The 13,582-nt window shown below is 35.6% G+C and overlaps 1 protein-coding gene across 2 annotated transcripts in view; it reads right to left on the bottom strand.

Moving 5' to 3' along the window:
* Positions 1–8,133: 8,133 nt before the first annotated feature.
* The window catches only part of LOC101146022 (putative EGF-like and EMI domain-containing protein 1), an 80,943-nt gene continuing 75,494 nt past the window's right edge, over positions 8,134–13,582 (bottom strand). For both annotated transcript variants that reach the window (XM_055383961.2, XM_063704344.1), the window contains one exon: positions 8,134–8,723. In XM_055383961.2, the coding sequence (XP_055239936.2) occupies positions 8,515–8,723 (209 nt within the window). In that variant the 3' untranslated portion in view covers positions 8,134–8,514. The remainder of the gene's footprint in view (positions 8,724–13,582) is intronic.

Below are 13,582 nucleotides of genomic sequence, written 5' to 3'. Positions count from 1 at the left end.
AGTACACAAAGTATTTAAATACTTTAATTTTTCCAAATTACTACATTAGTACATATATGCCTCATTCTTTTTTAACAGCTACATAGGAATTTATTGCGCTTTGCAAAATTTATTTTGGCACTCCAGATTGTTTAAAATAATTTGCTACTACAAACAATGCTGTAATGAACATCATTATGTAAGTCTTCATTCTTATGACATGATAATATAGTATAATATCATAATATAGTACCTATAGAGTAAATTCCTCAAATAAAATATGTGCTTTTTAAGTAGTAATGAACACTATCAAATTTCCCTGCAAAGAGATTTTCCAATTTACTAAGGATTATCAATGTGCCCATTTTTCAATCTTTAGCCAATATGGCATGCCATGATTATCTGATAGGTGAAGATGGTACAAAGTGTAACTTAAATTTGGATTTGTCACACTATAAATGATGCTTATCATCTTTTATAAGATCCACCGGGTGTTGTACAGCCTTTTCTTATTGATATATGAAAGAAATCTCTTTGCTTATTAAGAAAATTAGCCCAGATACAGTGGCTCACACTTGTAATCTCAGCACTTCGTAAGGCCGAAGTAGGAAGATTGCTTGAGCCCAAGACTTGAGATCAGCCTGGGAAATATAGTGAGACTTTGTCTTCATGAGAAATAAAAAAATTAGCTGGGCATGGTGGTACGTGCACATAGTCCCAGCTACTCAGGAGACTGAGGTGAGAGGATCGCTTGGACCCAGGAGTGAGAGACTGCAGTGAGATATGATAGCATCACTTCACTCCAGCCTGGGTAATAGAATGACACCCTGTTTCAAAAAAATAAAAACAAAACAAAAAAAACCCCACAGATCTTAAAACTTAATCTCCCATTCCAGCAGGTGTAGCTTAAAATAAAAAAGTAAAAGAAATAAAAGAAAATTAGTGCGCTTTGTTGGTCTTTCTTCATCCAGCTTATTTATACATTGCTTTTTTGTGTGTTTTATACCTTGAATAAATTTTTGATTTTCTTTAAGTCAAAAAGACCATGGGTTTCTTTTCTAAAAAATGAGTTCTGAGTTTTTGTCATGGCCATATAAAATAATGTTTTAATTTGCATGTTAATTTTGGTACTTGCATAATTTTCGTGATTATCTTTAAATACTTCATGCACCTGGAAGTAATTTGGATGAACAAAATAATGTAGGAATACAATTTTATCTTTTTCTAGATTGCTGTAATTTCTCTTAATGGAACTCATAAGGTCAGTCATATTTTACCTTGTTGTTTAGTAATTCCTCATTTCCATTTAAGTTTATTTTATTGTTTTTATTGTTCTTTATTTTCATCCCTTCTTATTACTAAATATTTACATAAATATTTTGGAAGATAAATTCAGTCTTTCATCACTAATTATAATACCATAGGCTTTATGTAAATGCAAATTATCAAGCTGAGAAAATTTCCTTTATTTTTAGTTTTCTGCGTTCTTTAAAATCATGAATAATATTGAATTTTGTCAAATGCTCTTTCTGCATCAATTGGTATGATACTCCTAAATTTTATCTTTATTCCATTAATATGGTAAAATTGATTTTCAAACACTGAACCAGCCTCACATCCCTAGAACGAACCACACTTGGTGGTGTATAATTAATTTTTAAACTCTTGAATTATATTTTCTAATATTTTGTTAAGCATTTTTGCTATGTTCATGAAGGACATTATTTGGTAGTTTCTGTTTTTGGTAATATTTTTGGTTTTGGTATCAGAATAAAATGAATTGGATTCCTTTTTCTTATATTTTAGAAAGAGATTGTGTAGAATGTTAATTCATCTTTAAACATTTTATAGAATTCTCCAGTCAAATCATCTGGAACTGGAAAATTCTAATTTATATTTACAGGACTATTCAAATTATCTATTTCATATTGGATTAGTTATTCTTTGTGCTCTTCAAGGAACGAGTTCCTTCTATCTAATTTGTCAAATTTATATGTGTAGAACTATTTATAGTATACCCTTATTATTCATTTCATGCCAGCAGTGTCTATAATGATATCCTCTGTGATATGGTTTGGCTCTATGTCCCCACTGAAATCTCATCTTGAATTGCAATCCCCACAATTTGAGGGAGGGACCTAGTTAGTGGGAAGTGACTATATCATGAGGGTAGTTTCCTCATGCTGTTCTCATGATAGTGAGTGAGATCTCATGAGATCTGATGGTTTAAAAGCTTTTGGCAGTTTCCCCCAGCTCGCTTGCTCACTCTCTCCTGTTGCCATGTGAGGAAGGTCCTTGCTTCCCCTTCGCCTTCCACCATGATTGTAAGTTTCCTGAGTCCTCCACAGCCATGCAGAACTATGAGTCAATTAAACCTCTCTTCTTCATAAATTACCCAGTCTCAGGTAATTCTTTATAGCAGTGTAAAAATGGACTAATGCAGGAGATTGGTACTGGCAGAGTGGGGCACTGCTATAAAGATACATGAAAACATGGAAACAACTTTGGAACTGGGTAACGAGGAGAAGGTGGAACAATTTAGAGGACTCAGAAGAAGAGGAAGATGTGGGAAAGTTTGGAACTTCTTAGAGACTTGTTGACTGGTTTTGAGCAAAATGCTGATAGTGTTATGGACAATGAAGTCCAGGCTGAGTGGTCTGAGATGGAGATGAGGAACTTATTGGGAACTGGAGCAAAGGTTACTCTTGCTATGTTTTAGCAAAGAGACTCGTGGCATTTTGACCCAGCCCTAAAGATCTATGGAACTTTGAACTTGAGAGAGATAATTTAGGGTATCTGGCAGAGAAAATTTCTAAGAAGTGAAGCATTCAATATGTGACCTGGCTTTTTCTGAATGGATACGGTCATATGCACTCACAAGAGATGGTTTGAAATTGGAACTTATGTTTAAAAGGGAAGCAGACTGTAAAAGCTTGGAAAATTTGCAGCCTGACCATGTGGTAGAAAAGAAAAATCAATTTTCTGTAAAGAAATTCAAGCCAGCTGGAGAAATTTACATAAATAATGAGGAGCTGGATGTTAATAGCCAAGACAAAGGGGAAAATGTCTCCAGGGCATTTCAGAAATCTTCATGGCAGCACCTCCCATCACAGGCCTGGAGGCCTAGGAGGGAATAATGGTTTCATGGGCTAAGACCAAGGCCTTGCTGCTCTGTGGAGCCTTGAAACATAACACCCTGCATCCCAGCCACTCCAGGTCCAGGCATGGATAAAAGGGGGCCAATGTACAGCTCAGGCCATTGCTTCAGAGGGTGCAAGCCCCAAGCCTTGGCAGCTTCCATGTGGTGTTGGGCCTGTGGGTGCACAGAAGACAAAAGTTCAGCTTTGGGAGCCTTTGCATAGACTTCAGAGGATGTATGAAAACACCTGGATGTCCAGACAGAAGTCTACTGCAGGGGAGGAGCCAGCATTTCCTTTTATATAGATTTTTTTGGTACTCCTTTAGGTATTATGTTATACACACCTGACTTATAGTCTACGGAGTCAATATTTTACCAGCTTGAATGATGTGTGGCAACCTAACCTCCTTTCTGTCCTTTTACTCTCCTCATTTATAATAAATTGTCAAATATTTTTTCTATATACATTGAGAACTACATTGGTGTCATAGTTTTTCTTCATCTGCCAAGTATAATCTAGAAAACTCAAGAGGAAAAGAAAAATAGTTTGCATTGCTATATTTTTACTCTTTGCTTTATGCATTCTAATTTTCCTGATGTTCCAAGATTCTTTATCATTTTCTTTTGGTTTCCAGAAGTTCCTTTAGCCATTCCTTTAGGTTAAGTCTGCTAGCAACAAATTCTCTGTTTTCCTTCATCTGAGAATTTTTTAAAATCTCCTTTCCATTCTTGAAGGATTCTTTTCCAGGATATATGATTCTGGTTTGATAGGGTTTTGTTTTTTTAGCACTTCAGATATGTGCTTCCATGACTTTTGATGAGAACGCTGCTGTCATTCTATCATTCTATTAGTATTTCTTCTATAGCTAAGGTGTTGTTGTTTCTCTCTCAACACCTATCTACAAAAGAAATATCAATATCAAGCTTCTGAAAATGAAATATATATTAATGTATTTGATATATAAAATATATTAATTATTCATATTAAAATGAATATAGTTTATTCAATATTTATTAATTGAATTAAAATATAGATTATATTTAATATATCAATTGATTGAATATATTATTTAACATATATTTATATATTAAATCAATATATAATTTTCAGAAGTTTGATGTTGATATGACTTTTGTAAATTTCTTTGAGTTTATCTTGTTTGGCATTAACACAGCTTCTTCAATATGTAGGTTTATGTTTATTGTCACATTCAGAAAATTTTCAGTCATTATTCCTTTAAATATTTTTTCATTTCCACCCTCTTTTTCCTCTTCTGGGACTCAGATGACATAATGGTAGATATTTTCTTATAGTACTACAGGTCTCTGAGGCTGCGTGTGTGTGTTTGTTGGTTGCTATTTTTTTCTCTCTTTGTTGTTCAGGTTGGGTAATTTCCACCATTCCTTCAAGTTCATTGGTTTGTTCCTCTGTCCACTTCATTCTGCTGTTGAATTCATCCACTGAGCTTTTTATTTTGGTAATTTTATTTTCCAGTTCTAAAATTTCCATTTGGTTCTTCTTAAGGTCTTTTATTCTTTGCTGAGCCTTTTAATTTTTTATTTGTCTTAATTATATCTGTAGTTACTCATTGAGGTATTTTTATGATAAATGCTTTAAAATTCTTGTCAGATAAATTTAACATTAGTGTCCTCTCTGTGTTGGCATCTGTTGATTGTCTCCTTTTCCTTAAGTTGAAATTCTCCACGTTGTTGGTTGATGAATTTTTAAAAATTGAAACCTGGAAATTTTGAATATTATGATACCAGAACATGGATCTCATTTAAATTTTCCATTTTAGCAGCCTCCTCCTCCTATATTACACTGGTGAGAATAAGGGTTCACCAGGTAGAGGTTCAAGTTCCCTACATGGTCACCAAGTAGGAGACTGGATAAATGGGGCTGTTTCCTGCTGGGGCAGGATGGGAGTTCAGCTCATCACTAGGCCTCTGCTAATACCAATGTCACCGATAGGATTAGAGGTGCATCCTATGGCTCCCACCTGATCTCCTCTGACACTACATTCATTACTGCTTGGTGGTTGTGGGAGTTCTGACTCTCTACTAGACCTCCTCTGATACCACCCAGAAGGGAGGAGCGATGTCTCCTTGCTATCTGGTGGAGGTGAAAGTCCACACTCTTCACATCACATGGTCACCATGGACACTGCATACTTGTTACTATCTGGTAGGGACGAAGTCCAAACTCCCCACAATGCCTTCTCTTACACAATCCTGGTGTGTGGGGTAGAGAGGGGTACCTTCTCATATCAGGATGGGGTTTGAAGTGTACACTCCTCATTTGGCCCTTGCTCATGGGATTGGGGTTGAGGACACAGTTTCATTTTGTAATGTTTGCCTGAAGAAGACCAGTTATTTTCTAAAAGTTTTCTGTATCACTAGACTGCCCCCTTTCCTGTCCTTTGACTAGAGAAATCAGCTGTATCTTAGACCTTTGTCTGCACCCGTTGGCCTACCTGGGTTGCAGGTTTCTCCAGCACTCAGTCTGGGATATATGAGACAAAAAACAAAACAAAACAAAACCAGGGAACTCACCATCATGTTGTTTCCTAGATTTCTAAGGTTCTTATCCAATCTGCCTTCTTTTCTTCATATTTCAGGGACTTATGTTTGTTTTCTACATTGTGTGGAATGTTCACTATGTTGAAAGAGAGCAATAGGAAAAGGTGTGTGCACTCCATCGTTCTCTACATGGGCCTTATAAATATACTCTTACATAATTTAGGGAACTTTGTTTAGATAGTGCAGACATTATATAATATAGTAAACTTCTTTATTTAGTACATGTTAACTCAGTATAAATGGTAATGAAATTAATATGATTCTGCTTTCTCTTATTTTTTTTTCATTTCGCTCCTCCATCTGATTTTAGTTGGGTGTATTTTTATTCTTAACATCTCAATTGAAGCATTCTAAATTCTAGAATGTACCTTTATACACTTAAACACACTTATTGAATTGTTATATTTAAATAATATGTTTTGACACAGATCTCTCCCATGTACCCCACAAACTTGAATGAGGAAATAAGACCAGTATACCTATACTCCTTTGCCTTCTCTGTCTTTCCAGTTTATGCCTTGTTAGCACTATGTTAAAATCTCTACAATTGTTATAATTTATAATATTTATCTTCTATCATGTAGGCATAATTCCCACAATTGTTTTAAACTTAGCCTTAATTAAGATGAATGCAATGTTTACTAATAGTCTTTTTATCAGATATTTCCCATTTATTATTTGGCTGCTTCAATTTATCTTGCAATTGTTTCTTTAAAATATTTTAAGGCTACTATATTTCCAGCAACTTTTTAAAAAGTGGTTAATTTGCCACCATGCTATATTTGGATAACAGCTAACGGTGTATAAAATACATGTCACATTTTTCCCTCACAAACTTAATAAGCATTGATTAGCCATATGTTGGCAATGAATATTGCTGTGAGGTAAAAAGTCAGACTGATTTTTCTCACTCTTAAGTAAGCTCATATTTTTTCCTTATATCCTCAATGGAGTTTCCCCTTGCCTTTGAGCCATTGTAACTATTATTTCCTGAGATAAAATATATTCATTCAATATGTAGCATCAGATCTTTTATTTCAAAGGAAAAATCTTGAATATTATATCTGAACATTTTCCTCTTCCAATTATACATTTCTCTCTCATTTCTTTTCCATTTCATTATTTTTATTTTCCTCATTTTTTTTTTTTTTTTTTTTTTTTTACCTGGCTGTACTATCAGCAGATTCTGTCCTTCCTTTACCTGCTCCCAATGTGGCCTTCATTTATATGATGTGAGGTTCAATTTTCATTTCCACTTCTTTTTTGAGCTCTGCCAGCTTACTTTTTCATTTCCTTTTGTTGTCTTTTCATTTATTCCATGAACCCCTGTATCTCTGCATTGCACTCACATTTTATAGAGAACACTTTTTCATTACATCCTTTGAATTCTTGGAAGAGATTCTGGTTAATATCTTCATGTGCTCCATAGCAAAACTTTTCTGCTCTTGTTTCATCTGCTTTTTCTTTTTCATATTCCTTTATTCCTTTTTCCTTCTTACAGAATTTGCACTAAAACAGCAAGGGAAGCTTTGAACAGTTTCATTTTTTGTTTGTAAAATGAGAGAAGTATTTTTTTGTACAAGCTTCATTTTTTAATGCACCAGATATTTCTGGAAGGATAGTGTCTATTTAGGGTTAGAAAAATGATCTCAGCTAGAAGAAAGCCTTCTTCGTCCAGAGTGCAGCTCCATATAACACAAGGTGTGGGATGTATGTATGTGTGTGTGTTTGTGTGTGTGTGTGTGTGTGTGATATTTGTGTGTGTTGAGCTTCTCTTTAGTTGCAAGGCTGCTAAACTACCCACAGATTCCCTTCTGTCCTAGTGCAGAGTTAAAAACATGGTATGTCTGTATAATTCTTGTTTTGTTTTGTTTTGTTTTTGCCCAGTTTTCCTCCACTCTAAGATGTTCAGTGGGATTCAGAGAAGTTTCAATAGCCCTCCTATTCACCCAATCTTTATTTTTCAGGAAAGTGTCCTTAGTTTTGCTCTGTGTGTGTGCCATGGAGAAGTTGCTGCTCTGCTGGCCCTACTTAAGATCTATAGGGGCCCAGTATTCTCCCGAAAAAATCCCTGTTTTCTGAAACTTGACAGCTCTTCTCTCCTTATGATAGTAATAATAAATACTACAATTAGGATAAGAAAATTTTGCAGTTTTCAACAAAGATTATGTTTTTCTCCTTGTCTCCCATTTTTCTTACAGATTTCAGGGGGCCTCTTCAGGTTCAACCTTCTGATTGAAGGGGATATAAAATTCTGTAGTTCTTATAATTAGACATCTCCAACACACAATTTTTGGCAGTTTTATAAAAGTTAACAAATGTTGTCTGAAAATTTCTTCCCAGTCAAGAGCATGCGTAAGTTATTCTTTACTTTTGTTTCCAATTTGTGCTTATCTTCCAGTAAGCTATTTTCTATATAGTGCTATGAGAGCATGTCCTTTTTTTTTTTTTTTTTTTTTTTTGTGACTGAGTCTTGCTCTGTCGCCCAGGCTGCAGTGCAGTGGGGCGATCCCGGCTCACTGCAAGCTCCGTCTCCCGGGTTCACGCCATTCTCCTGCCTCAGCCTACTGAGTAGTTGGGACTACTGGCGCCCGCCACCACGCCCCAGTAATTTTTTATATTTTTAGTAGAGGCGGGGTTTCACTGTTTTAGCCAGGATGGTCTCGATCTCCTGACCTCGTGATCCGCCCTCCTCGGCCTCCCAAAGTGCTGGGATTACAGGCGTGAGCCACCGCGCCCGGCTCGGGAGCATGTACTTTCATGTTATTTGAAAGTCACACTAACAGAAAACATTCTTGTAAATATTGTCATTATAATTATCTTCGTTGGCACCAAATCTGCTTTCGCAGCATAGCTAATTTAGTGCTTGGACAGAGAAGGTGACCCTGCCCATTGTTACCTTCCTGACACCTGGTTCCCATTCGGCCAGGTGGACACTGACACACTCCAGTCACTGGGTCACACTGTCCTGAGCCACAGGAACACCATTGAACACAGTTCTTCCCATAGTGATCTTCAGGACAAGCTGCAAGTAAGAGCAAAATAAAACAGAGCAAACCAAAACCAGATTTTTCCTATTAAACATTTTTCCAGACAAGATTTTTTAAAACTTGTGAAATACATGAGATTTTCATTTAATCAAATAGGTTTTACTGACTTGCTTTTAGTTTGATTTTCAATGTGAAAAGTTACTTAGAAATAAACAAAGCAAAACAGGGGACTGTTTAAATTGTTGCTTACATAGAGCCATTTTAGTTGGCATTAGGAATTTTTAACTAAATATCTAGTGTCAAAAACTTACATATAATATAAATGTCTCTTACAAATTAAGGACCTCAACTGTTCCCAATTTGGATTGTTTTGCTTTGCCATGTGTCTCTGTCTTAGCAAGTGTAAGAGTGCGTGCGTGTGTGTGTGTGTGTCTCTCTCTATATGTATGCATATGTATATATTACACACATATGCATGTGTATGTATATTACATATATTATGTTATATAGTATATGTAGGTATATCATGTGTACATATATGTTATATGACACATGTAGGAATATTATGTGTACATATATTATGTTATATATGTATGTATAATATATACAACAAATATATATTTATAATATTCTTGAGTATGTTCTCTTAAAGCCCATTCTAGAATTTTAGCTAAAGTTCCTATACATAAATATAAGATTCATTATGCTCATATCTTCAAATAGTCATTTGTATATTTGTATTTATTAATTTGTTTGGTGGTTTTTTGCAACTTCATTCCACAAATTCATTGAGATGCTTACCAAAATATATATAAATACACAAAGATAAAATAAATATCTGTTGAGAATCACATAAAGGGAAAATGTGGTAATGATATAAAATAAATATCATATTTTTTGGAACATTTAAGAGGTGGGTTGCAAATTTGGCTCTACCCTACTAAGCTGTCAAAGCAAATGGAAAGTGCTCAGGTACAAGATCACAACTTTCTTAAGACCAAAGTACCCCCAATGTTCAGAGAAATCACAGCTTTGAAAATGCTTTGGCAGAAGGACATTTCTTCCACTTACTCTCTTTGAAGAACAAATACAAAGGAACCAGACAGAACCTTGCTTAAGAACTGTTTATAGGTTGGCCTTTATAGGTTGGCCTTAATTGAAAGATAACTTGCCAATTGAGGCCTCAGGAGGCACTATCCACTAGGTGTCAGTTGTCTGCTACCTGGAGCCAGGTTTTGTCTTGTCTTTTATTCTCAATACAGCAGAGCACTGAGGCCTGCAGGGCACTTAAACAGAAAAATTACCCTCCTTCAAAGCAGACAAAGCAACTGACTGACCAGGAAACATAAGCATTTTGGGTGTCTTTAGCACATAACAGTGTAGTACCCTGTCTAGTTACAAATTTAGCTATCCTTCATCCAAATGAAGGAATCTCAAATGAAGGTATTTCACAATCTAGTTTACTTATGTTGAGGTGTGTGTTAAGGCAGTACTTCCATCTTTATTTTAAGATCTGTTGGAGGTACTTTTTTTTTTTTTTTTTTTGAGACGGAGTCTCGCTGTGTTGCCCAGGCTGGAGTGCAGTGGCGCGATCTTGGCTCACTACAAGCTCCACCTCCCAGGTTCATGCCATTCTTCTGCCTCAGCCTCCCGAGTAGCTGGAACTACAGGCGCCCGCCACCACGCCCGGCTAATTTTTTGTATTTTTAGTAGAGACAGCGTTTCACCACGTTAGCCAGGATGGTTTCTATCTCCTGACCTCGTGATCTGCCTGCCTTGGCCTCCCAACGTGCTGGGATTACAGGCGTGAGCCACAGCGTCTGGCCTATTGGAGGTACTTTTTTAATTAATAAGATTACAGAATAAAGCACAAAAACACAAATGTGCAGTTCAATGGATGATGACAAAGTGAACAACCTCATTCGTAACACCCATGTCAAAAACACAGTATTGCCAGAACTGACTTCCCCACAATGCACTCTCCTGCTCATTGCCTCTTTCATCCTACCTAGAAATTATCATAATCGTGGCTTCATCTGTGAGTGTTTCATTCTGACTAACTGTCACCTGAAGGGTCAGAGGAGTCAGAGTGTATGACTGTGGGTTGAGTTATTTGGGTTAAGCAAAACTATATAAATATTTTTAAAATGGCAGATCTGAAAATAAAAAACAAAAACAAAATATACTTGGTAGTCATATCCTCAGAGTGTCTAAGCCTGTGCATTTGTAACGGCTCTTCAATCCAGTGCCTTAAACTTTATGTCAATAGTTGTTTTTGTGATAAGTAGTTAATTTAAGGTCTTTGGCTTTTAGGAAACTGTTTACTTTTTGATGAGCAGGGAAACCACTTACTTTTGAGCTAGGAAATTGCTGAGCATAAATGAAATTGTGGAACTTTAGACAATGAGTTTGACATTGTGAACACAGGAATCTTAAGTCTGCTCTGATCTTGGCAAACATATTTTCTAATACTGACTTGAGCCTAGCGTTCCTGGGGCAAGGGGGGTTATCACCAAAAAGATCTCTTTGGCTACTTTCACTGACTGTAGCTCTCAACCAAACTCCTACATAAATATTCTTCAACCTAGAGTTTAGGTCAGTTTGTGTTTGCTGTTAGTACTGTAAATTAGGAAGTAAAATAATTGTAACAACATTTACTCTTTAATTACAGTTCTTTAAAATGCCAGCTCTCAGCTTTAGTACTTTTGCTAACAGTGTTGGGCCTTGGAATGATCAGCATATCCACTCCATAAAAGGTAAGAATAACTTAATTTGACTTCAGTCAGCCCCAGTGAAGCCAGGAGGGAAGATACAGGTGCCAATCATGGTGTCACAGATGCCACAGTTAGGCACTTACACATCTTTTGGCAATATGGACTATACGTGCCTTTCGGGTATCCTGTTAAAGGAGAACAAAACCATATGTGGTATTGTAACTTACAGCAATCAATGTTTAAATTCACACCAGTAGACATGTGGTTAACTCAACATTCCAATTTCTACTGGTATTTTCAATCACTTTCAAGCTGTTGATTCAAGGCATGGAGTTATCTGAGGATATGAGATGATACAGATAATTGTTAGTATTTGATGCTGCCCATTAATAAGGTATGACTTAACTTTGTGCTTCCTTGGGAATCTACCTACTTTTAAAAAGTGCTTAGGAGACAATTCACTGAACAAGGCTATCTAATTTCAACCTAGATAAGTTCATTATTTTAAATATTTAAGTGCTATAGCTTGTCTTGTCTGGAATTATCTGGGTTTAATACATGTAAGAATTCAAAAAGAAACCAGATATAGAGGATGCCTCTTCATTTTCTGTCAGTTTTTCAATTTTTTACTTTCATATCCAGGGAGGTACAGCCTACTGTGATGATACTGTGTAAGAGATAAATAATGGCCAAAGAATGGTTTTTGTTGAGATTCAAAATTTTACAATCCCCACGTATATCCTATCTCCAAACTCAAAATTCTCATCTTGAGTCTCAGATTTGCTTATAGACTCAAAGAGTGGCTGCTTCTTTCCTCCCTTTTCATTCCAGTTAAAAATGAAATTCTCCATTATGGAGATGGGAAGCAAACACTTTAAAACTGTTCATACCAAAGGTTATTCATCTGTACAGCTGTTGTATTTCTTTATTGCTTTCTGTGAAAAACAATGGGTTTACTTCATATTCTCTCCTGTCATTTCCTCCCATCAAGGGATGTCAGTTTTCATAGCTAATTGCCCTTTTTTTTTGTGCACAGCATTTTTTTTAGTCCTCCCAAGTAGTTCTTTTTCTCTCTCACTTATAACAATTTGAGTGTACTAAAAACAAAGTCAGTGAGTGCACCTAAAAACAAAATTAGTGATTTTTTAAAAAAGTCTCCATCACCTTCTCTTCTACCATTCACCAAGATATAAATTGCTTCTTTCACATCCATTTGGGTCAGTTTTGAGAATGTAAGTATTTACAGTTTTTATTAAGTTACTAATATAGTAAAATAAATGTGATGCTGAAAAAGAACATTTGGTTGCTTGAGATTAGAGAAAAATGCATGAAACAAGCTGAAAATATGGCAATTGAAACTTTAAAGTCTGATGTGCACTGCTGGCATGTTGCTTTCAAAAAAGGAGGTAAAATTAATAAGAGTTGGTTGGTATAGAAAACTCTGCAGTGATATTACTGTGAAAGGAAAGATAACATGAATTTCTATGCAAGTAAGGAAAGGAGCAACACAACAAAGAGTGAAACTTGTGTTGTAATGGAGGGAAATGTTATGCTGTAGATATAATTACAAGTATCAAAGAATCAGTATCTCAGTTGAAAGGAAAAAACAGCTTGTGTAACTGAGGAATTTAAATAACTGATATAGGTGAAGGTCTAGATTTTGAGATAATTTTCATGTGAATCAGTTACTTAGAAAACATAATTTTCCTCTGATATGAACCTGTTTTCCAAACTTTCTTAATGATGGTTTTATATTTGATAGAATCACCCTTTGTTGTTCTTTCTTCATATATATGTATATATATGTGTGTGTGTGTGTATATATATGTGTATATACTTGAACATCATCTGATTTTTAGCCTTCAACTTAATTATACTTTTGAAATTGGGAAACTGAACTTGATGAAATTAACCTACTAATGAGTGAGCCATCTGTTTGAAAAACAGTATCTGTGCTAACCTCTTAGTTCCAAAACTCATTAAATTTGTATCAAGAGTATGATATGTGTTTATAGATGTGCCAATGACATTTTTTTTCCAAGAGTAAATTATTTTATTGACAATTTCACTTTCCTATCCAATTCTGTGCTATGTGAAGTTTGGATTCTGGAATCACGCACACAGCACTTGCTCAAATGTTCGCTAAATTTAACAAGAAAACGCACACCCAGGACACAATG

Source organism: Gorilla gorilla, chromosome 2 (assembly GCF_029281585.2).
Source record: "Gorilla gorilla gorilla isolate KB3781 chromosome 2, NHGRI_mGorGor1-v2.1_pri, whole genome shotgun sequence".
Classification (NCBI taxonomy): domain Eukaryota; kingdom Metazoa; phylum Chordata; class Mammalia; order Primates; family Hominidae; genus Gorilla; species Gorilla gorilla.
The sequence above is the reverse complement of the archived record's forward strand: the minus strand, read 5'-3'. Positions and strand labels throughout refer to the sequence as shown.